The 25,282-nt window shown below is 32.5% G+C and overlaps 1 protein-coding gene across 1 annotated transcript in view; it reads left to right on the top strand.

Annotated features, from left to right (window-relative positions):
• The window catches only part of LOC132736568 (adenomatous polyposis coli protein-like), a 58,632-nt gene that overhangs the window by 19,613 nt on the left and 13,737 nt on the right, over positions 1-25,282 (top strand). The window contains 9 exon segments of the mRNA XM_060723719.1: positions 9,436-9,622; positions 10,260-10,368; positions 15,594-15,776; positions 17,302-17,512; positions 18,912-19,156; positions 20,069-20,186; positions 21,494-21,745; positions 23,828-23,929; positions 24,599-25,282. Of these exon segments, the coding sequence (XP_060579702.1) occupies positions 9,436-9,622; positions 10,260-10,368; positions 15,594-15,776; positions 17,302-17,512; positions 18,912-19,156; positions 20,069-20,186; positions 21,494-21,745; positions 23,828-23,929; positions 24,599-25,282 (2,091 nt within the window).

Genomic DNA, 25,282 nt, shown 5'->3' with positions numbered 1-25,282 from the left:
ATTCAAGTTTTGAAAAATATTGTAAGAATATATGTTTAAACAGTAATAAACTACTAGTTTTACCCTTATTTTAGATTAATGGTGGAATCTGTCTTTGATTCCTTCTTGGGGTGGGGGGGATGGAGATAATTGCCCTGTAAGTAATGACAGCTTGATTGACAGGTGGGAAATTTTTGTGGCTATTACAGCTGCTGTCGACAGTTAACTTTAATTGTTTATAATTAGTTCTCTCTCTCTTTCCTAAATCTTATAAAAGTCACCCTAAACTTTCAGCTAGATTAAGATATTTGTGGAAGTTTTTAGCTAAGAAAATATAATCACTTTAATAATAGAAGACAATTAAAATTTAATGTAAACTAAAATATAAATCACTAATATTAAAATTTAAGCGAAAGTATTTATCAATTAAAATGTAAACTAGAATATAAATCATTTAAAATGTAAACTAAGGTATATTATCCAATTAAAATGTGAACAAAAATATTAATCACTTAAAATGTAAACTAAAGTATTAATCAATTAAAATATAAACTTAACTTTAATTCAATTAAAATGTGAACTAAAATATTTAAATTAATTAAAATATTAAAAAAATAGAAAAAAGTTTAATAGTAATCACTTAAAATGTATCTTAATTGCCTGTGGCAAGCATGATATTGTTTTATTCAATGAGTTCAATCAATTCAGTAATGAATTAATACTAATTTAATATTGTATTTATCACATACCCAAATTAAAGACTGTTTAAAGCAAAAAAAAGAATCATTTTTCATTGACAGGCCTTAGTGTAATGCTAACATGTTGCGCGTCTTTATACTATGTTTGTATAAGGCAATTGATGTCAAGTCAAAATATATGCACAGTCGTCTGAAACCATTTTTTTGGAGTCACAAAAGCGTCACAGCCATGTGATAAACAGCAATGCTACATTTTGAGTAAAATGATCATAGAAAAATTTTGATGTTTTGGGGGTGAGGGGTGGGGGGGGGGGTGTTGTAACTTGGTATAACATGTTTAGGTGGGATAACATACAGTCTGTACATGTAAGGTCATGCAGCAGGCTCGACAGACAGGCTGCTGGGAGCTATAATAGCTAACATATCATAGTATTGTATGTTTGATATGTGTTTACATCACTACACCTGTAATTTTACATGTTCATGCAGGTACAACATATACATCAAGCTACAAAAAAAAACATGATCGAAAGACAGCATGGAAAGTTTGCAGCCAGATGGTGCAATCAGCTTGTAATATGTACATACAAATCGTAGGAAATATGTTTATCAATGCATAGAATATCTTTCTCTCTATCTCTCTCTTTTCCCTCTTTTTCTCTCTTTTTTCTTTTTTGATGATTTTCCGGTTTTTTCTTTCATCTCTTGTAAATATGAGAGATTATATATGTGTACATAAGATACAGTATTTGTACAATCAAGAACATAAGGTGTATTCTGTGTTTGTACATAGATTTTACACTTGATAAAGATCCAATAATTGGTAATCTTTCTTTCTGATTATTTTCGTTGTTGCCTCAGTTTAAAGTACACAGATTGAAGCAGCAGCTGTTAAGATAATATTTGAATTGATTGATTCATACACCCACGCTATTGTGTGAATTTAAACAAATAGTCAAACTTGTATTAAAGGTCCATTAAGTCCGCTGTTGAAACGCTATCATTTTTACTTCTCAAAAACTGTTTATTTTAGTTTATTTTTAGTAATGTTACAAGAAACTTTACTCATTAGCTATGTTTAAGTCAGTAAACTTTCTTTACATTGACTTTTGCTCACTGACTCTCAAAAACATAGTTCTTCAATGAGTCTCTTTTTGAAATTCTTAGAGAATTTTAAACCCTGTAAACTTTTAAATAGTGTCTCATGTTTGTGAGTGATGGTTTAACTTACATGATGCTTTAAATCTAAAATATTTGAAATCATGAAACAAAGGCTGATCTTCAGAATCATGACATGCCTTTCCCTAGTGAATTTACTCTTTAATTTCAAGTTTAGTTGTTATAAATGATGAGAAAAAGATAGCTGAAACAGAAATTACACACAGTGCATTAAATGAGTTAACATTTACAGTTCATGCTGGGATTGACTTCATCCTGTTTAAAGACTCAAATTACTTTATAATGACATATTCATTTTTGTTACAGGATAACACATATTATATAGAAGTTTAAAGGCTCATTATGCTTCAGAAACATGACTTGTAAATTGTTTTATCAATCTTAAGAAGGGGGACACATATATTTCTTTTGACTGATTTAAAGCATTGTTAAATATACCTTTCACTGGAAGTAAGTTAGCTGAACATGAAACAATTTTTCATATATAAATAGAGCAAAATGTAAACATTTTGTCAGGTATAACAAATTCTACATAAAATACCATACTGTTAATTTAAAGCAGTAAGCTATTTGGCCAATAATAGTGGTGTGAGGAAACTGTAAGTAAAAAGTTCTTGAGAGATGAAAATTATAAGGAAAATGGACCTTAAAATAATAATAATATATCATCAACACTTAATTAATATATCATATTTGTATCTGAAAACACATGTATAAATCATCAGTTTAAAATCTTTTAACTCAGTATAGTAACTGTAAATTTGACAACATTAAGAAGTGACTTCAAAGGAGAGAGAGAGAAAACTGAGCCACCTCATGTTTTTCTTTGATCTTCTGTGGTATTCTGGTATGATAAAGTAATGTATCTTCATAGGAGATGTGTTGATAGATACCTTATTGATGCACTCACCATACTTCATTGATGCACTCAGCCATGAACATTTTGGTCACCCTTTTATCTTGGCAACATTTAATAGTAAAGACTTAAAATTTCCACTAGTATTGTATTTTTCCTTTTGTCTGCATAGCCCACAACAAAGATTTGTTGTTTTATTATAATACACAATGTATATTAACAGATCAAAGCTGCACTTGGAAGGGAAGGGAATGATTATCTTTGATTTGTTAAACTGGCTGGCTACTATAACTTTAAATTTTGACATTGGTTTTATTTTATTCTCAAATGTTGTTGTGTTACGTCGCCTCAGCTTTTAATTTGCTATAATTCAGATTCTGGACCGATTTTAAACAAGGATAACAAAGTTTATACAATAATAGTGAAGGTAAAGTATAATATACCCATTATTACACAAGATGTTCCGATACTGTAACAGATAGGGTCTTCTTGACCTTAGTTTTTATATTATACTCCAAGCTGTCACAGTGGTAGGTTTCTTGCAGTGTTTTGTCAGCTAATTGTGGTGAATGGCTACCTATTATTTAGGGGATAAAGATATTTTAGGATTATGGTGAACTATAAGATACTCTGGTAGTAATTGTGATGCTGAAAAATAGATAATGTGACACCTTCTGTTTGTTACCCTTTGATTTTACCCCTTAATTAGGTTTTTTTCTCTCTCCCACTCACTTTTTTGGGAAGCCTCTTTATTATTGTGGAAAAATTATCAGAAAATCGTTAATTTTGGAAAGAAGAAACTTGGGGTAGTTACGCTTTTTGGGAAATCTGCAAGTTTTTTTTTTAAAGAAAAATTTTCAATTGAGAAGAAGCTTATAATTATATAGGTTTTTGTTTTATAATGTAAAAAAAAAGCTGTTAAGATTACCTTCATCTTTCTTACTAAGACTTTTTTATGCTTTCTTTCCTAAGAAAACAAAAATTAAAACACACCATAACACTTGGTTATATACATGTAAATGCTGCTTTAAAATAAGACTACCGTAAATAACCGTTTTACATACCATATACCATGTAACATGCATTGTCAACATGTATAAAAACATGGATCAAACTGTTCAAACATGAGTATAATAAATGCTAATTTATTTTACATTCAGATGACAGTCACCAATAAATTTATATTCTGTACACCTATACAGCTGCTGCTTTCATTAAGAGAAAGAGAGAGAGAAATAGTGATTTGAAAGTTTGACAGTTTAAACACCACTCAATTGGACAATTTGAACATTGACAGCTGATTTAGATTGCAGGTGCCCCTAATGAAAGTTTAAAATGTTTGAAATGTAGTATATATTGTTGAACTTGAAATTGTTTAAAATGTGGCTGTAAATTGTTAAAATTGAGTTACACCTGTTCATATATAAATTTTAAGATTTTTGTTTTAAGTTTCAAGTTAAAAAAAAATGGAATGCAAAGGATATTTATAGAAAAGAAATCAGCATTTGTAAGGTAAGATTTGAAACATATTGAATTTTTTAGTAATGTATTGGATTAAAAAAAAAAAAATTGACATTAATACTGTTATACTGTAACATTACTGTTATGTCACCTTAGTGCAGTAACTGAGGTTTAAGTCACTTAAAGGTGACGAATGTTCAAAAACTTATATTTAAAGTTTTTTTTGTTTTTTTTTTATAAAAACAAACATCGAAATTAAATTAAACAGCTGTTTATAGGGAATGTCCGACTTATAGACTGCTATTCTGTCGGCTGATATCCTTAAAATATATATATAATTGACAGTTAATTAATCTAGACAAGAAGAAGGTCCTCAAACTAGAAGAATGAAGAAGTAATAATGTAATTTCTGTGATTTGTACTGCATTTTGTGCAGCACAAAATGAAAGCTATAAAAAAATTTAATGAAGTAATCATGATTAAGGTATACATTTTACTAAAAATAAATTAAATTGTAAATAAATAGTGGTGAGTGGGGGCAGGAAAGGTGGGGATAGGGTAGGGGACAAGTCTATTTAAATGGATAAGTGTATAAGTAAAATTATTACTATTATTATATATATGACATTTCACCATAATGGTTTCATTAGGTGTAAATAATATATTAGTTTATTCTTCACTTCCATATACATGATTGTATAATAATTAGAAGAGAAAAGAAAAAAAAGATATGAAATAGATTTGAATATAATGAAGGTTTGAAAGGTAATTAAAGATAAGATACCTTTAACAAGAATCATTGTAGTGTTAAATATTGAAGTTTATAATAATCTATCATTGTATATAAGTCATTGACTTTATGATAATTATGATGAATGAATTATGCAAGCGTCTGATTGATTGAGATGCTATCATAAAGACGCCTGCAGGGATAGACAATTTACATAAGTGCTCAGGCCTTTATGCTGTATTTACCATACAAACTTTGCCAATACACACAATTAAATCATCATTATCGCTATGATAGTCAAAATAGACACTATTCTATCATCATATTAATAACTTGATGCTTCATTGACCTGTTAGACTACTGTGTCAGAGAATAAAACATGCTGAATATGTGAAAAAAAGGACCATGAAAGTGACATATAGTGGTAACACTTTTGTGTCCAGTGGTAACATTGTTGTGTCCAGTGGTAACTCTGTTGTGCCCAGTGGTAACTCTGCGTGTTCAGTTGTAACTCCATTGTGTTCAGTGATAACTTGGGTTAAGTGGAAATTTTGTAGTTTCTAGTAGTAATGAAGTGCCTAGTGGTAACACTTGTGTCCAGTCTTTTGTGTCCAGTGGTAATGAAGTGTCGAGTGATAACTCTTGTGTCCAGTCTTTTGTGTCCAGTGATAATTCTTTTGTGTCCAGTGGTAACTCTTTTGTGTCCAGTGGTGACTCTTTTGTATCCAGTGGTAACTTTTGTGTCCAGTGGTAACTTTTGTGTCCAGTGGTAATTCTTTTGTGTCCAGTGGTAATTCTTTTGTGTCCAGTGGTAACTTTTGTGTCCAGTGGTAACTTTTGTGTCCAGTGGTAACTCTTTTGTGTCCAGTGGTGACTCTTTTGTGTCCAGTGGTGACTCTTTTGTATCCAGTGGTAACTTTTTGGGTTCAGTGGAAATAGTGTAGGGTCTAGTGGAAATGAAGTGTCCAGTGATAACTCTGTAGTGTCCAGTGGTAACTCTGTAGTTTCCAGTGGTAACTCTCTAGTGTCCAGTGGTAACTCTCTTGTGTCCAGTGGTAACTCTGTAGTATCCAGTGGTAACTCTGTAGTTTCCAGTGGTAACTCTGTAGTGTCCAGTGGTAACTCTCTAGTGTCCAGTGGTAACTCTTTTATACAGATTAAGAGAGTGGTAAGAGGGAGTGTTACCCATGATTTACAAGAGTAGATCACTAAAGTTATATGCATGCAGCAAGTGTATTCTCACATCGACTGCAATATTCAATAAAAAAACAACATTTTTCGTCTGCCTCTGGGTATTGACTGCCTATATTGAATTTTTCTCCATTCAGGTTTCTGCATTTTCCTTGAATTTATATGCATTCATCTTGTTGGTGGTGTTTTTGTTGTTGTGAGAGATTCTGTGATATTTAAAGACTTGAGTTGGTAGAAATTTCCTCGAGATGATCATGTTATTTTTGGAAAAATATTGTCGGATCTGCATGAATTCATTCATTGTGTTTTTTTAATCGTGCTACTTTTTTAATACAACAGGATATATTTGGAATTAGTTTTCTTGGCTTTAGTGGAGAACTGTCATGACTGTACATATCATTATGAAATCTGGAATTTGAGTGTGTTGTTTTTTTTCCCCATTAAAATACACATAGAGTTGAAATTTATTTATCATTTATCAAATTATTTGAAATATCCTAGTTAAAAAAAAAGGATTATTAACGCAATATGTTGCAGTGTTTATTCGATTTAATTCATGCAATTTTTATGGTTGAATAAATTTGATCAAGAATGATCACTCTTTGTTTAGATTACATTTCATGACTTTTATTGCTTATTTCCTTGTTTAATATTCTGAAATACTGTAAGATCTAATAATTTTGTGGGGGATTTAAATACTGTAGAACAAGTTTTGAATTTTGATTTTGAATATGAGGATTTGATTAAAGAAAAATACACTTTCGTAGAATTGTTTGTTAAAAAAGTTTGTACAGTAGATTTGGCTATTATAAGAGTATATGTTTACAGTAGATTAAAATTGTCTTTAATATATAAGAGTTAACAGTAGATTTGTCTAAGAGTAAGTTTACAGTAGATTTGACTATTACAAGTACTTACAGTAGATTTGACTATTATAAGAGTAAGTTTACAGTAGATTTAACTAAATTATAAGAGTAAGTTTACAGTAGATTTGACTATTACAAAAACTTACAGTAGATTTGACTATTATAAGAGTAAGTTTACAGTAGATTTGACTGTTATAAGAGTAAGTTTACAGTAGATTTGGCTATTATAGGAGTTGACAGTAGATTTGTCTATGAGTTGACAGTAGATTTGTCTATATTTATAGATACATTAGACACAATTTGTTATAAAGTAACAAGCACAATTTCGTCTTTTCTTGACTCAAAAACCATGAAAAGGCAATTGATGTATTTGTCATTTTAATGAAAACAATTTCATTAAAATTTTAGTTGGAAGATTTTGTAAATGTTACTTATATAATACCTTTAATCAGGCATGATGATATTTTGTAAGGGATTGGTTTCTGCTTTTAATGTTTTGTAATTACATGTAATTATAGTGCAAAAATCTGTCTGCAGCTAAATGTATGAAACACAATGGAAATGAGATAACATTTAAGAAATGCACAATTTCTTAAGATAATTTAACATTGAAAATTGATATTATGATGATCTGAAGAATAATGATAATAGAAAATTTAAGTGATTACAATTTGAAAGAAACTGTGTTAAGGTGGTTAATCTATGCTTTGTTGGATTTTTATGTGAAACTGAAAACTTATATTTTTATATCTGGATACACAAGGATATTGGTTCCCGAAAGTATACTAATTGTTTAAATTTGAATCGGGGTTATTATAATGAGCAATGGCAAATGTATGATTCAGGTATAATAGTCCAGGTGTGGTGTAACTGTGATTATTATAAGTGAAATTGTACATAGATGTGTTTGTATGTATACATGTGACTTCTCAAGTTATACTGTAATATTGGAACAAAGACGGAATCTCGGAAATTGGATATCACCGTTAATGATATATATTCAGAATCGACTGTGTGTAATGATTTTACTTTGAGGAAGCATTCTAGATAGATGATATTCAGACGTTAAGGTGATTGAAACACATACATGTATATAGATGAAGTTCAAATGTGAATGATGTGCTCAAATGTTTTACTAGAAGTTGGAATTATTAAGATTTTCAAGTGAAACACCGTTTTGTACATAGTGGAGATAATATTGGAAATGTCTGATAATGAGTTTATAGAATTAGATGATGACGATGATGATGGTGATATCGTTATTGGTGACACCTCATCAGAAACAAGTGGTACTAGCGAAGGTAATTATCATAATATATGTGCCGACAAACTGTGAAAATCAAATTTGTTAACATGCATGTCTTGTTTAAACCTTAAACTGAGTTGTGGCATTGGGCCTAGTGGTTAATGCCCCTGGCTTGGTAGGTTCAAACCCCGTCAGAGGCAAGCCATTGTTTCTGTGAGCGAAAAAACTTAACAGTCATAATGTTAAGTACTAGTTGGTTCCAGGAACAACGGGTTCAAGAGTGTTTCAATAAGCTTATAGCTTCCAAACACAGTCAAACTAAAATAAATTAATATTAACTAACCCATAGCCTGTTGAATTTTTGTGATTGCTTTTCCCAGAAGTCCATTTAATGTTTTTTAAGGTTTCTATATTTTCAAAATAAAAAAAATCGTTCCCATCAAATGGAATGTTTAGATTTAAAAGATTTTCATGAGTTGTAATTTAGATATATCATTGTATAATATTATGATATAATCAATTATTTATAACATTTTACTGCCCAGTGTTAATAAGATCACAAAATTGTCAAATCCATATACAGATTCCTTTTCCCTCATACACACCCACACACATTAATTATCTTCTTTAACTGCTCTAAGAAAAGTCATCAATATAGTTACAAGCATGTAAAACATAAAATGGATGAATACTGGCTGAGGATACACCACAGCTGTTATGTTTCACATGAATATAATTATTGTGTGATGTTAACATATCAAAGGAAGAAGATTTCCAGAGATTGAATCATCATAGTAAAGACAAATTATTCTGTATTCTGACTGGAAGAAAAGCTTTTATAAGAAATGATTGACAAAAAAATGGAAAAAAAGTTCTTTACATACACTAAGGTATTCTGCCCACATATATGTATATGTCTTTTAAACATGGCTTTAAAGACAGGATCTGAGATGGTCAAATCAGTGGGAAGACAATTAATTTGATCCTAAGTCTGTAACAGCGGTTGATAGTGTTTCCTATGACTGTGCTTTCACACTTCATTGACTTCATCTGATGAAAATCCATACTTTATTTACACAGATATTATAGAAAAAACATCAGACTCTGTGCTATTTTTAGAATCCTTGTCCTTGAACTTCAGAGGTTTGTCATCCAGAAGTAAAAAAAAAAAATTAATGTTATAGCTTTAAAATGTTTTATTTTTATGTGAATATTTGTTGTTGTTTCAGATGATGGGACAGACTTGGCAGATTGCCAGACAACACAATTAGACACTGTAAGCAATGACGAGGAATTAGGTCAAGGTCAAAAAGGTCAGCAAGGTCAAGTTGAAAACTCACAGAGCACAGAATCCAAGTATGATAGAAACAGCGATCAGGAAATTCTACAGCGACTTCAACAGCTTGATCATGAACGGTAAGAAGTAGCAGTAAGAAGTAACAGCCTTTATTAAAACAACAACAATAAAAAAATTAATTTTTATTTTTTGCAGTTTGAAAAAGATTTAAGCACACATGACCAAATCTGGATAATTTTTTGACTATGGACTCATGTAAACACATTGTTTATTGTTATAATTTAAGGACAAGTTTAACTTACGTTTGAGCGGCCATTGTTGTAATTTTAGGACAGGTTTAACTTCAATTTCAGCAGTCATTCTTGCAATTTTAGGACAAGTTCAACTTAAGTTTCAGCAACTAAAATGTTGCAATTTTAGGACAAGTTTAAGATATGTTTCAGCAGCCATTGTTGCAATTTTAGGATAAGTTCAACTTAAGTTTCAGCAGCAATATTTTTAATTTTAGGATATGTTTAATGTATGTTTCAGAAACCATTGTTGCAATTTAAGGACAAGTTAGTTTAACTTGAGTTTCAGCAGCAGTTGTTGTTTTTTTAAGACAAGTTTAACCTCAGTTTCAGCAGCCATTGCTACAATTTTAGGAAAAGTTTAAGTTCAGTTTCAACAGCCATTGTTACAATATTAGGACAGCTATTGTTGCTATTTAAGGAGAAGTTTAGCTCAAGTCCTAACTGGACATTTTTACAATTTCAGGACAAGTCAAGTACAGTATATAGAATCAGAGGAGAAGAACAGGAAGTGGTATTATGACCAGATTGAGATGATTTCACGAAAAATACGCTCACTTCCTGTCACTGATGGGGTATGTACTTTTCCAAAACATTTATTAAGTGTTTCCTTAAGTTTATTTCCTGCCTACTTTTAATCTGTTTTCTTCATTTTATCTGCTTTCTGCCTTCCTTCTGTATTCTTCCTTCCATTTGCTTCCTTTCTTCTGTTATCTTCCTTCCATTTGTTTTCCTTCAATTTGCTTCCTTCCTTCCATTTGCTTCCTTCCTTCTGTATTCTTCCTTCCATTTGTTTTCCTTCCATTGCTTCCTTCCTTCCATTTGCTTCCTTCCTTTCATTTGTTTCCTTCCTTCCATTTGATTCCTTCCTTCCATTTGCTTCCTTCCATCCATTTGTTTTCTTCCTTCCATTTCCTTCCTTCCTTTCATTTGATTCCTTCCTTCCATTTTCTTCCTTCCATCCATTTGTTTTCTGCCTTCATTTGATTCCTTCCTTCCATTTGCTGCCTTCCTCCTGTATACTTCCTTTAAGTATGTACATCTGAAGAAACTATTGGCATTAACTTAGATATGAACAAAAATGTTTCCTAATCAAAATAAGGGAAGGTAATGAGATATATATATATGTTGAAAACTACAACAATTACAAAAGAAAATGGTTATTTTTGGAGGATAGTTTGTATGCAGGTAATTGCGCATGAGACAGATGTAGAGATGACTGTGATATCATACATAGAGATATTACTGTAGCTTGCATTATCTAGATAGCAGACCAGAAATAACTGAAATTACTTTTTTTCTGTCTCTGAAGATAGATGCCAGAGTATCGGAATTGCCTTTTTTTCTCCTATCCTGGATAATGTATAATGATGTAATTCTGCAAGATTGGTGATGTTATGTCTGTGGTTAAAGTCCTGGGTGCAATAATAGTAATAAATCATGTAAAATAAAGAGTGTTCAATATTTTCACTTAGTATCTATAGGTCTTTCATACCAAGCACTTGGTTTCTGTAAGTCATTATGCTCATACCAAGTACTTGGTATCTGTAAGTCATAATTCTCATACCAAGTACTTGGTATCTGTAAGTCATTATGCTCATATCAAACATGTTGTTTCTGTAAGCCATTATGCTCATACCAATTACTTGGTATCTGTAAGTCATAATTCTCATACCAAGTACTTGGTATCTGTATGTCATTATGCTCATACAAAGTTTTGGTATCTGTAAAAAGAACTCAATATTACCATACCAAGCACTTGGTATCTGGAAGTCATTGTGCTCATACCAAGCACTTTGTATCTGTATGTGATTATGCTCATACAAAGTTTTGGTATCTGTAAAAAAAACTCAATATTACCATACCAAGCTCTTGGTATGTGTAAGTCATTTTGCTCATACCAAGCACTTAATGGTATCTGTAAAACACTCATACCAAGCACTTGGTATCTGTAAGTCATTTATTGTTGTCAGTACCACAAACCCAACCACATTAATAAATAACATAGAATAACATTATTATGATTATAACAAAAATATCAACATAAAATAAAACTAATCATAAAGTATAAAGAACTAACTTTCTATTTCAAGATAATACCACAAAGCAAAAAAACAAGTTTTCTCTCCATAATCATTGTTTGTTTTCTCTGAGATGTTGCCAAGTTTTCTGTATTGATGAAAAAATGAAAATGTAAAATTTTGCACATCTGTAGAACTCTCAACACATTTATGTTATCCCAGCTTAGTTAAGGCAGTAAAAACAAAATGTTGGGTTTCTGTCACTCCTTATAACAAGAGCTGAATTTTCACTGTATTGAATAATTAGGATCTTGATCTTTAAAGGAGCTCCTGGCTGAGGTTCTTAAAACATAAAATTTTAATTTCTTATGTAGATTACCTATTGCACTTAAACAGAACGATATTCTAAAGATAATATACTGAGAAACAAGTTGCAAACCTCATTCTTGTACCTTTTTTTAGCCTGATTTGGGGCTAAAAAGCATTGCAACGCTTTTCAGTTTGGGTATTTTATACAATAAGAATATTTATTGTGTTGTTGTTTTTTTTCATTATTGATATAACAATAAAAACACATATGACACCATTGTTTCAATGGGGAAATTTTTGTCAGTAATGAGCTATTTGAAAGTGAAGTTACTATTTTCAATTGGAATTATGATTAAAGTAAATTTTAATTTATCACATTTAACTTCCTGTCTTGAGTATAATAACCAAATAATAAGTTTATATTTGGCCTTACATTGTAAAGGTATATTTTTTTTTTCTTGCACATACTGTTTTTCGTGGATCATGTTTGTTTTCATATGGGAGTTTATTTTCTTAGAGTTACCTCCCTGCTGCATCATAAAATTGCCTGATTATATAACAGTTATACAGTTCATATTACAGAGTTACCCATGTTTGGATGTTCCGTGTTAAATGTTTGACTCAGAGTTTTAAGCTAAAACTGTATATATCATCGCCTTAGTGCAGTAACAGGTTAAGTCCTTCTAAATTTAATTTGAGTTAACCAGTTATTGCACTTAACTTGATGGTATGTGTTTTATAGAGAAAAATGTCAGGTGTTTTATATTATAGGACACAAAAATTTGTCACCTTAGTGCAATAACTGGTTAACTCCAATTAAATTAAGGACTTGTCACCTTAGTGCAATAACTGGTTAACTCCAATTAAATTAAGAAGGACTTGTCACCTTAGTGCAATAACTGGTTAACTCCAATTAAATTAAGGACTTGTCACCTTAGTGCAATAACTGGTCAACTCCAATTAAATTAAGAAGGACGTCACCTTAGTACAATAACTGGTTAACTCCAATTAAATTAAGGAGGACTTAATCATTTACTCAAATTAATGAACCAAAGAGGTGAAATGAATAAAAATATACAGTATACTTTTTTATTAGAGAACAGAAAAGTATGAATCCTCCTTTACTAACTGAAGAATGACATTAGTCACCAACTAGGGCAGTCTGCACATCAAGGTCGTCTGACCAGGCCCCATACTGTTGGCTCAACTTGGCTGACTTACTTGTCACCATTATAGATATTGGACAAATTCTAATATTTCTAATATTCTAATATTCATTCAGTACTTATCTTGAAATTTCATGTCCATGTAAGATATTTCTAAGCAACAGTTTTGAAGAAGCAAAAATATTCTTGAAAAATTCTGTTTTGACGTTACTTGTATATCCTATGATGTCATTCTTAGATGTTTAGAGCAATGATTGTGTGAAACCCTGTAATGCATAAAAAACAAGCGATATTCTGGCACGGAGCCTATTGAGCTGAAATTTTCTCCCCAAGCTGAGTGCCAAAATATATATATTGGCATAATTTACTTCTTTCCAATATAGACTGTATTGATGTAATACTTTTAACTACTTCTGCAGAATGTTATATTCCTTGGTTGTTTGTTTTTATTTTGCACTTTTTTCCCTTGAATCTCTATTTTGGGTTCCACAATAACTTTCAAATTCATTTCACATAACATGCATTACCTCCCGTTGTCGCCATTTATTGTAACAGTTTAAAGTAATTTGATTACTTAATGTGGAATAATGTTATTTTTACTTTGATAATGATTGAACTATTATTCTTCCAGGGCTTTTTTTTCACAGGTTGGGGAAGCAGCCCTGCCCTTAATTTTGGGGGAAAATTGCATGGTATATTTGCAAAAGGGAAAGAAAAAACTTGATGTCAAATTCAATTTTTGGGGAAAATTGCATGATTTCAAAGAATTTTTTTTCTTCTTCATTTGGGAAGCAGCCCTATAACAGCCTCTGCTTATAATTGAAGGAAAAAAAGTCCTGTCTTCTATCTGATTCCCACTTCTATAGAAGTAAAGATCACTGTAAAAGTATCACTTATAATGGTAATGATAGTCTTAATTCTACTGTTATAAATTGGCCTATTATTATAAAAGTAAAGATTCAATGTTGCTAATTACAGACATACTGTCAGTTTCAGTGTAATTTACAGGATAATTAGTGTGTATTATATATACATAACAACAGTACTGCTGTACTAATGAACAACAAGAATTTTCTCTCACTAGTGTTTCTGATTAACCCCCTCCCCCCCATCCTGGTCCAGTGATGTAGTGTTTGCTACTATACTTGTGTAAAAGATTTTTGACATGCTATAAAATTATGGCCCTATATAAATGGCTGTTTGGAAATATAACCTGAGCCCCAAGGCGAGGGTATAATGTTGCAAACAATCGTTTACATTATTAGTTATAAATATTTTTGACATGTTATATGGCCCTATAGAAACAGCTATTTGGAAATATAACCTGAGCCCCAAGGCGAGGGTTATATTGCAAGCGACCGTTTATATAAGGTAATATAACCTGTCAGGAATATTTATAACAAATTTATAATACCTCCAACTTCATTTTGTTTTTTTAAGAAAAAATTGAGATTTCTTAGAAAATTGACAACAGCCGTCAGGATTATCCAATGAAAAGTGATGTTACAAACATGCAGTATTATAATGTAATATGTAAAATGCTACTGTTATTATATGTAATTAACCGATTATAGAAGAAGAACGCTTTATTGAGTTAAATTAAGTACATAGTTTCTCGTCTTATACATATAAACCAATCATATTATACATAAATCATTATATAAATTATCAAAGTCACAACTGCTAAATAATCAGCATATTAAAAATTAACATTCTATATGAGAGTCTAAGTATGATGTTGACAAGGCATGAAAATATATTGGATTGTTCATTTATAGTGCATAATATGCAAATTGATTCAACATGAAAATGTGTTTCCATATATGAGACGTCTTCTAATATCATATACATAACTTTATTCCAGAGAAGTATGAACTTGAAGGATATAAAATATGATTTCTGATTTATTCCTATTTTTCACTGAATTACATCAAAGGGTTATGTAAAAAAAACTGACGTTTTTTGACATGATGGGCTTGGAAATACTTTTTTGAGATAAATCATTCTAATTTCTAGACTAATAACTTTTGTGCAAACTTACAGATCAATCACTCACTCTTTTTTTCCAGAAAAATAGTTGTTAAAAATACCCAAAATTGAAAAGCGTTGGCAAAGCTTTTCACCCAAATCAGGCTGAGGAAAGCACAAAAATATGATTTTCAATTTATATTTCTTAACTTGAACTATCTTTGCATATTTTTCTGTTTTAAGTGCCCCAGCTCATTTTATATAAGAAATTCAAATTTTAGGCTTTTAGACCTCAGTGGAGTCCCTTTAATAGTACCATTATTTCTGTATTTCCAGCATCCAGGTCGGCAACCAGGGTTTACACGCAAACATTTAGAACTTGAGATAGCTCGATTACGGGAAACGATGCATGAAAGCTTCGGTACAAATGAGCAGATAGTACATCGTCGTGACAGTCGTGTACATCGTATACGTCAGATTGAGGCGGAGATGATCTCATTACAACAACAAAGGCAACAGGTAGGTGTCGAACCAGTTTTTTTCCCAGGATTTTGGGAACATATATTTTGGGACCCAAACCAATGGAATTGGGAATTTCAGCGTTGTTTTGTTAAAAATTGGGGGAAAATGCTTGACTGAAATTTTGAATGTCAACAGTCACTGTCTAGGATGGCATCTTCAAACATTTAAGAACAGTGAAGAAGCCCTTATTTTCAAAGATTTTAGAATTTTTCATTCAATTTTTTTATATATATAACTTCAGTTGGGATTGATCTAAAATTTTGTACATGAGTTATTCGTCTAGACATACATCTGGTCATACAAATATTTTGAAAGAATATTTTCGGTCCCCTTACGTCGAAAACCTCAGTGGAGTCCCTTTCAGTTGAGGGTAGAGTTGGACTAGTGATAAAGATGTCTGCCAATCAGTCCTGAGTCAAGCGTATAAAACCTGCAGGATACAAGTCCTAATAGAGTCCTGATTACTGGAGTTGAATAATTGTTTTCCTCTGTGACCGAGTGTTTATTATCTCAGACTTATCACTCTTGGTTCAAATCACGTTGGGAACTTTGGATTCATTCATGTGAAAAAAGCTATCCAGCTAGCTTATGGAAATTCGGCTGTTCTAGTCAGATGCTGGTTTGTGCCTGAAATAATGCATAAAGGGTTCCTTTTGGTCTTCCTCAGCCGCGAAAGCGATATGACCTTTACAATTTTGGTGTTACCTAAATTTAGACTATCAAAGTATGTAGTGCTTTATCATAATATTATATAAATTATCACAGTTAGTTCCAGGAAGATGACTTGAAATAATGTTCAAGCTTTCATTATAATGGAGCTGAAATAAATAATTTCAAATAAATATGTTAAAAATTTTAATGTAGAGAAAGAGTCATTTCCTGACCGACTTATTTGAAGAGGAATAAATAACAGATTGTATAAAGTTCTCCAAAATGTTCTTGTTGGTCTGTCATGACATTTTAAGTCCATTTCTGCATTGCTATTCTTCACAGTTTCTGATAGATTACTGGGAAACGATTTTTCAGACAATATTTCTGCATATAGACAGTGACAGGGCACTTGATATTCCATTAACTTACAGGCGAGATATAGTGGGAAATATTGTCTGGAGCTTGCGCTACAAGTTTCAGGCAATTTTGTCTGTTGAATGTATCCAGAATCGGCCAAGCCAAGGGAGACTATTCATAATCATTTCTCAGGGAAAAATGCTAAAAGGTTTATCTTGTAAAGGTCATTTTAAATCTTGCTGTCTTTTTAGCTGCCAGGAGAAATGGGGGGATTTACTCAAGGACTTAAAGTCAGGTATAACCACTGGACGGTCCAACCAACTGTGAAATATTCCCTTTCTGATTATTGGGGACAAATTTTAGTTTAGTTAGAAATTCTGAAGAAGAAATGTGGGTTTTATCATCTGTTAAAGCCTTATATAACAAAATGAAATATTTGTTTTGTAGAAAAAATACTGCTGAAAAAATTGTTTTATTGTTTAGCCGTTTTTGTTTCTTTTTTTAATATTGCCAGATGTTACAGGGTGGTGATGGTCAAGGTCGTTTGAGACATGAGTCATCTTCTGACTCCGCCCACTCTGGTTCACCTGTTGACCTTGACACTGACCAAGTTACCATGGCAACACAGACGGACGACAGTCCCGGTGAACCACAGCAGGACAAGGTGGGGTTTGGACATGGTATTCCAGGGTCCATATACCATGGCACCTGGCCTATAGGAAAAGGTATGTCATTATTGATTAGAATTGGGAAAGATTACAATTGGCTATAGTAAAATAGATACCAAAGATACATGCATAACTTTTTTGAATCTACAATCTTTACTTTTGTCACAGGGTTAAATATTTTCTGGACTAGGAAATCACAGAAACAACCTCTGGGCATAGGCTCTATGTATTTAAATGAATCCATGGTCTAAAAAGATAATAAAATAATTATACATCTTACAAATACATTAGGTATAAAAACAAAATACAATGAAATAACAATGTATACTTTATCGACACGGAATAAGACTTAAATAAGATATACAATCAATATGTTAATTTTAATATTATTTCATACCACAGTGTCTGAATGAAGATTTACTTATGCAATTATTTCAATTTGAATTGAAAGAAAGTAAAAGTAGAATGATCTAAATAATAGTACATGAATTATTAAACGCCTGACTCGTAAGAGGTGACTGATTATAATGAGTGGGACACTGGAAAAGCAAATGATGCACAGAAGATAAGAATATTTAAAAGACATGATGGTTAATAGGACTAGATTTAATTCATATGAAAATAAAATCAAACCTAGTTTTATATCTTAGACAGGTGTCACACTTGTATGAAAATATTTAAAGTTACTGTAAATTTACAAATGGTAAGCAAGGAGGGTTCTGACAGGGTCTGGCCCAGAGTGTGTGTGGGTTAAATATCTACTTAAATACATTAGATTAGAATGTATCATTCAGTGGATAAAAGTGTATGAAATAATTTGCATGTTGAACTAAAAGTAAAAGAACATTTTCTAGTATCCAGTAAAGTGAACTACAGGCATGTATATGATATTTTGGTTTTGGAGTAATATATTTGGATATATTACCTGCCAAGATCTTATCTGATATTTAGAATGGCAGGTAATATATCGGTGTATATATCACTCCAAAACCAAAATAATAATTTTATAACCCTTCCCCTGCCGAGTAAGACCATTTTAAAATAAATTGTTGCTGTTTCAAATGAAACATCGAAATAAGATTCCCTTTAGGGTACCCCTTTACTGCAAAATGATGTCAACATAGCGCAACATTGAACCATACACGTAATGTCACAACGCATGTTGTTTACAACGTGGGGTAGCCAAAGGGGAAATTTTATGTGTATATATCTTATCTGTCCCGGTAATATCAATTTCCTCTGGCGGATCAATATCCAATCAAAAAGGGGGATAAAATCTGGATGGGTAATAAATATGTTTATGTATTAACAGTTGACAATATTCATGCTTCCATTAGTATATATGTTTATGTATTAACAGATGACAATATTCAAGCTTCCATTAATATATATGTTTATGTATTAACAGATGACAATATTCAAGCTTCCATTAATATATATGTTTATGTATAAACAGATGACAATATTCAAGCTTCCATTAGTCACCATGGTGACCTGTCCAGTGTGATGAGTTTTAATTCAACCAATACCAGTAGTTCTCATGGATCTGGTTCTGGGTTGAAAGGTCAAGGACACTCGGCAGCCGGAGGTCATGGTCAGCCAAGGTCATCACAAGGTCAGCAACAACAGCAGCAGCAACAGCTACACTCACAGCCAATCCCCCTCACCCCTCAGATACCCCCTCAGCAACTGGGTACTAAGGTATGAGACCCCTTTAGAATATGTTATAGAATTAAGAAAATCTTGGCCTATAAAAATGTTAAAGAATTTTTAAAAAAAATTGGTCTATATTATAAGTTATCTATATATTTAACAGGTTATATGGCCCTTTATAATCAGTTGTTTGGAAATATAACCTTGGTTACACTGCAAACAACCTTTCATATACGGCCATATAACCTGTCAGAATTTTTTACAACAAATTTATGTAGAACTAAGCTTTTATAATACATGTAATATATAAAAGAAACTTAAGTCTGGTTTTATTTTTAGGAAGAACTTGAACTCTGTAAATATAAGTAGAACTTGTCTTTTATTGTTCATAGAATTTGAACTATTGAATTTAAGTAAAACTTGACCTATATAATGCTAGTTTGAATTCAAGCACACGTGCATACTAGAGGAAAATGTAAGCTCAAGCCGGTGCTAGGGGGTGTGAGGGATGTGGAACTTTTTCTTTATCCCTCATGTACGGACTCAATCAAACTGAATCTGCTATTTTTGTGTCGCTTTGAAAAGGCGACATATAGGGGTTACTTTTATCGGCATTGGAGGCGTCCCCTAACGCTTGTCCAGAGCATAACTCAGTCACTATAAGTGGGATTGACGCCAAACTTATTTTGCATGCTTGTTTCAATAACTTGAAGTGCTGTGCACAAGGACCGGTACTCTGCACTTCTTAATTTTTGAGTTATTGCCCTTTGTTGAATTTCTACTTCATAGGATGATGGATCTCATGAAGAAGAAGTGCAATGCATAAAATCCGATACTCTGCACTTTTTATTTTTTTGAGTTATTGACCTTTGTTAATTTTCATTCTTTATTTTTGTCAGGGCCATTTCTCATAAACTATAAAAGCATCTTTTTCCATTTTGTTATAATTATATATTTCAGGTGGAGATGGTGTATGGATTGTTGTCTATGTTAGGTACCCATGACAAAGATGATATGTCTCGTACATTACTGGCAATGTCTAGTTCACAGGACAGTTGTATTGCCATGAGACAGTCAGGTATGTTTTAATTAGTTTGTTTATACAAATTTATTTCATGGGTACAAGTTTCCAGGCATTTGCCAGATGTTCAGGTCTATTACACTTCTGGAAACACTCATTTTTTTCTATATAAAACCAATTTAACGTAATGCTAAATTTTTACGTTTTAGGTTTTTTGACAGTTTAACGTGCACCCATGCAATATCTTAGTTTGATTGTGTTAAAAGCTATAAGCTTATTGAAACACTTGAATCCATTCCAGGAACCAGCCAGTTCTAATATATGAATGTAAAGTTTCTTGCTCAAGGAAACATTGGCTAGCTCCAGACAGATTTTGAACTCAAGGCTGCACAAATCCCATGTATTCTTTAAGGGATCAACTTTATACTTCAAATATATGTACCTTATCATCAATCACATTTACTTGAAAAATGTAGTTTTTACTATAACTTCTTTAGTTTTAAAGCAGCATGCCTCCAGTTTTATGCTAATGTTCACGAACATTTTGAAAATGTATTTGAAAGAAAAATACTGTAAAAAGACCAAAGAAAATAATTTACACATTGCAAACAGAACTTAAATCCACATAAATAACCAAAAAGAGGTCAAAATATACATAAATACCTCTTACTGCGTTAGTAACCCAGTAGAATTATAGTGATTGATACTGCAAAATCTGTCATAAATTGCACATAACATGTGAATTATTAATTAAATATTGAATCTTTTTACATTTCTTAAGATCTTAGTACATTTTTCTAAAGATTGAATTTCTTGAAATATTTTGGCTCATCTGGAGGCGTGCAGCTTTAAAGGTATCTACCTCAAACTTCAAATACTTATTCCTTATCATCAATTACATCTCATGTGACAAGGGTCATAACTCTTGAAGCAATATTTTCAGGTTTATCTCTCTTTGAATTTAGGATTTTCTTTTAGAAATATTATAAATTCTTTACTTTTTAAGGTATCTACTTTTTACTTCAGATATATATTTCTTATCATTACACACATGTTGTTTGACAAGGTTCATAACTCTAGCATGACTATTTCCAGAATTATTCCCCTTTGAACTTGGAATTTATATTAACAAATGTTATTTTTTTACTATAACTTAATACATAATTATACATAATTTTTCATAGTATTGTCTTCTTTACTGCGTCCAGTTTTTTATTAGGCGAGCTTTTCTGTCTCCTGTGACAGCTGTTGTATATTTTACAATTAAAAGCTAAAAGATAATCCATGTATCCAATGGAAATTTTTATAACTGTCATTCATGAAATAAACTTAAGTTTTATATAATATATATTTCATTACAACAGGTTGTCTGCCACTGCTGATACAATTACTACATGGTTCAGATAAAGAATCTGCGTTGCTTGGTAACACACGTGGTAGTAAAGCTGCTCGCGCCAGGGCGTCAGCTGCCTTGCACAACATTGTGCACTCTCATCCGGATGACAAGAGAGGCAGGCGCGAGGCCCGGGTATTGAGATTGCTTGAACAGATTCGGGCTCACTGTGACCAGCTGAGAGAAAACACCTCTGATGAGGAAGATGAAGGCGTTAATCATGGTAAATATTTAATCATTTAAAGCAGCATACTTTATTTGAAAAAAAAACTGATGTTGAGTAAAGCCTTTTAAAAGATTTAGAACTGATTAAGAATTCATAACCCCTTAGGTTCAGATTAGCTGTAGGTTCAAACAGGCTGTATGTTCAGACCTCTGATGTAGTTTCAAACAGACTGTATGTTCAGACCTCTGATGTAGGTTCAAACAGACTTGAAGTTCAGATCTCTACTTTAGGCTCAGACCTCTGATATAGATTCAGACCTGATGTAGGTTCAGCTGCAATATAGGTTCAGCTGTGCTTGTGTGTAAAATTTCAGATCATTTGATCTTTATCTTTTTCCGGATTAATAAATTTTCAATTCAAATTTTAGCATGTTTCTTTATTATGGTTTGCATATTTTACTGTTTTTAGCTCACCTGTCACAAAGTGACAGGGTGAGCTTTTGTGATCGCTTTTCGTCCGGCGTCCGTCCGTCCGTCGTCCGTCCGTCGTCCGTCCGTCGTCCGTCCGTCCGTCCGTCCGTAAACTTTTACTTTAAATGACATCTCCTCATAAACCACTAAGCCAATTTCATCCAAACTTCACAGGAATGTTCCTTTGGTGGTCACCTTTATAAATTGTTCAAAGAATTTAATTCCATGCAAAACTCTGGTTGCCATGGCAACCGAAAGAAAAAACTTTAAATATCTTCTTTTAAAAAACCATAAGAGCTAGAGCTTAGATATTTAGCATGAAACATCTTCTAGTGAGTGTCTACCAAGTTTGTTCAAATAAAAGCCCTGGGGTCAAAATTGGCCCCGCCCCGGGGGGTCATTGATTTTCCCTATATGCATATAGTAAAAACTTAAAAAAATCTTCTTTTAAAGAACCCAAAGAGCTAGAGCTAAGATATTTAGCATGAAACATGTTTCTAATGGGTGTCTACCAAGTTTGTTCAAATAAAAGCCCTGGGGTGAAAATTGGCCCGCCCCGGGGGTCATTGATTTTCCCTATATGCATATAGTAAAAACTTAAAAAATCTTCTTTTAAAGAACTCAAAGAGCTAGAGCTTAGATATTTGGCATGAAACATCTTCTAGTGAGTGTCTACCAAGTTTGTTCAAATAAAAGCCCTGGGGTCAAAATTGGCCCCGCCCCGGGGGGTCATTGATTTTCCCTATATGCATATAGTAAAAACTTAAAAAAATCTTCTTTTAAAGAACCCAAAGAGCTAGAGCTAAGATATTTAGCATGAAAGATGTTCTAATGGGTGTCTACCAAGTTTGTTCAAATAAAAGCCCTGGGGTGAAAATTGGCCCTGCCCCGGGGGGTCATTGATTTTCCCTATATGCATATAGTAAAAACTTAAAAAATCTTCTTTTAAAGAACTCAAAGAGCTATGGCTAAGATATTGAGCATCAAACATGTTCTAATAGGTGTCTACCAAGTTTGTTCAAATACAAGCCCAGGGGTCAAAATTGGCCCCGCCCCGGGGGTCATTGATTTTCTTTATATGTGTTTAGCAAAAACTTTAAATCTTCTTTGAAAAAACCCAAATAGCTAGAGTTTAGATATTAAGCATGAAACATCTTCTAGTAAGTGTCTACAAAGTTTGTTCAAATAAAAGCCCTGGGGTCAAAACTGGCCCTGCCCCAGGGTGTCATTGTTTTTAACTATATGTGTATAGTAAAAACTTTAAAAAAAATCTTCTTTTAAAAAGCCCAATGAGCTAGAGCTTAAATGTTTAGCATGAAACATCTTCTTATGGGTGTCTACCAAGTTTGTGCAAATAAAAGCTCTTGGGTTAAATTGGCTCTGCAACGTTGGGGGGGGGGGGGGGGGGTGGGGGGCCTATATACAGGTGAGCGACCTCAGGGCCATCATGGCCCTCTTGTTTAGTGCTCTTACTGACATTTGTGTGAAGTTTTTAGGCTTTTCAAATCACAGGGGAGCCACTTTAAGTAAGACTTCACAATAATTTAATCCTTTCAAGACCAAAGCCTCTCAACAACAAATGAAATCTTTGTTGGTTGTACAGTATGAAAGATTTTATTATCTGACTTGTGTTTGGTAAATGTACATTTTGTAATGTTGTATATTTCAGTACATCAAGGTATAACCATGGACCACCATCCTGGACCAGCCATAGCTACACTGATGAAGTTATCATTTGATGAAGAACACAGACATGCTATATGTACACTTGGTAAGTAGGTTTTGTTTACAACTTTTCAACACATCTTTTAACATTTTCAAGTTGCTGTGTGTTATTGTAATTATTGATATAGGGACTCTTGTTATTTAACATGGTTTGGCAAATGAAGGAGGCTGTCAGTTAATTAAGAAATGATATATCCAACTCAGTGATTTTATAGTTCGTTTTGGATGCAATGAAATTATGCCCTAGTGATATAATGATGCACATCCGAAAGACAAACAGTGACTTTATCAAGCAATAAAATCACTGATTTCGATATATTATTGCGATTCTAACAGGACATCAACAAATAAATGCTGCAATATCTGATATCAGATTAAATTGCGCCTGATTTGTTTCCGTACTTATTTTCAGCGTGTCACATTTTTAATGGTTACATCACATCTATAATGCTTATGTCACATTTCTTAATATAGAAAGTAAACAGTAATTTTATTGCATAATACACACTTGGTTCTTCTATGTTCAATAAGGGAAAATGCCAGTTGTGTTAGAATAATTCCTAATAAAAAGCCAGAGATTCATGTTGCTTTATGTAGAAAATGATAAATCAAAATTGTTGTTACAAATGTATTAAAAATATTTTGTATTAATAATTATAGATATAAAGCGTTGGAGAACGTTAAATTGATATATGTTGTTGTATGTTTTTTTCAGGAGGACTGCACGCTATTGCGGAGCTCCTCCAAGTTGATAACGACGTAAATCGTGACACAGATGACCAGTATAATATCACCATGAGAAGATACGCCTGTATGGCGCTGACAAACCTCACGTTCGGGGACGGAACAAATAAATCACTGCTGTGTTCACTTAAAGACAGTATGGAAGCTTTAGTCTTGCAGTTATTTAGTACTAACGAGGAATTATGCCAGGTGGCCGCGAGTGTTTTAAGAAACTTATCATGGAAAGCCGACCTTGCTAGTAAAAAGACGTTGAGAGAAGTCGGTGCAGTGACGACGTTAATGCAAGCATCAATGAGAGTTCAGAAAGAAACGACACTGAAGAGTATTCTTAGTGCATTATGGAATTTATCGGCTCATTGTAGCGAGAATAAAGCAGATATATGTGCTGTGGATAGGGCTTTAGAGTTTTTGATAAGCTCTTTGACTTATAAAAGCCCTTCAAAGACTACTTCAATTATCGAGAATGGAGGAGGTATTTTACGGAATGTATCTAGTCATATAGCTGTTAGGGAAGATTATCGCCAAATACTACGCGTTCATGGCTGTTTGCAAATTCTGTTGAAACATTTAAGGTCTCCGAGTTTAACTATAGTTAGTAACGCTTGTGGAACTTTGTGGAATTTATCTGCACGTTGCGCTGAAGATCAGCAGGCTT

This window comes from Ruditapes philippinarum, unplaced genomic scaffold (genome assembly GCF_026571515.1).
Source record: "Ruditapes philippinarum isolate M1 unplaced genomic scaffold, ASM2657151v2 ctg2657_1_1_1_1, whole genome shotgun sequence".
Lineage (NCBI taxonomy): Eukaryota > Metazoa > Mollusca > Bivalvia > Venerida > Veneridae > Ruditapes > Ruditapes philippinarum.
The sequence above is the reverse complement of the archived record's forward strand: the minus strand, read 5'-3'. Positions and strand labels throughout refer to the sequence as shown.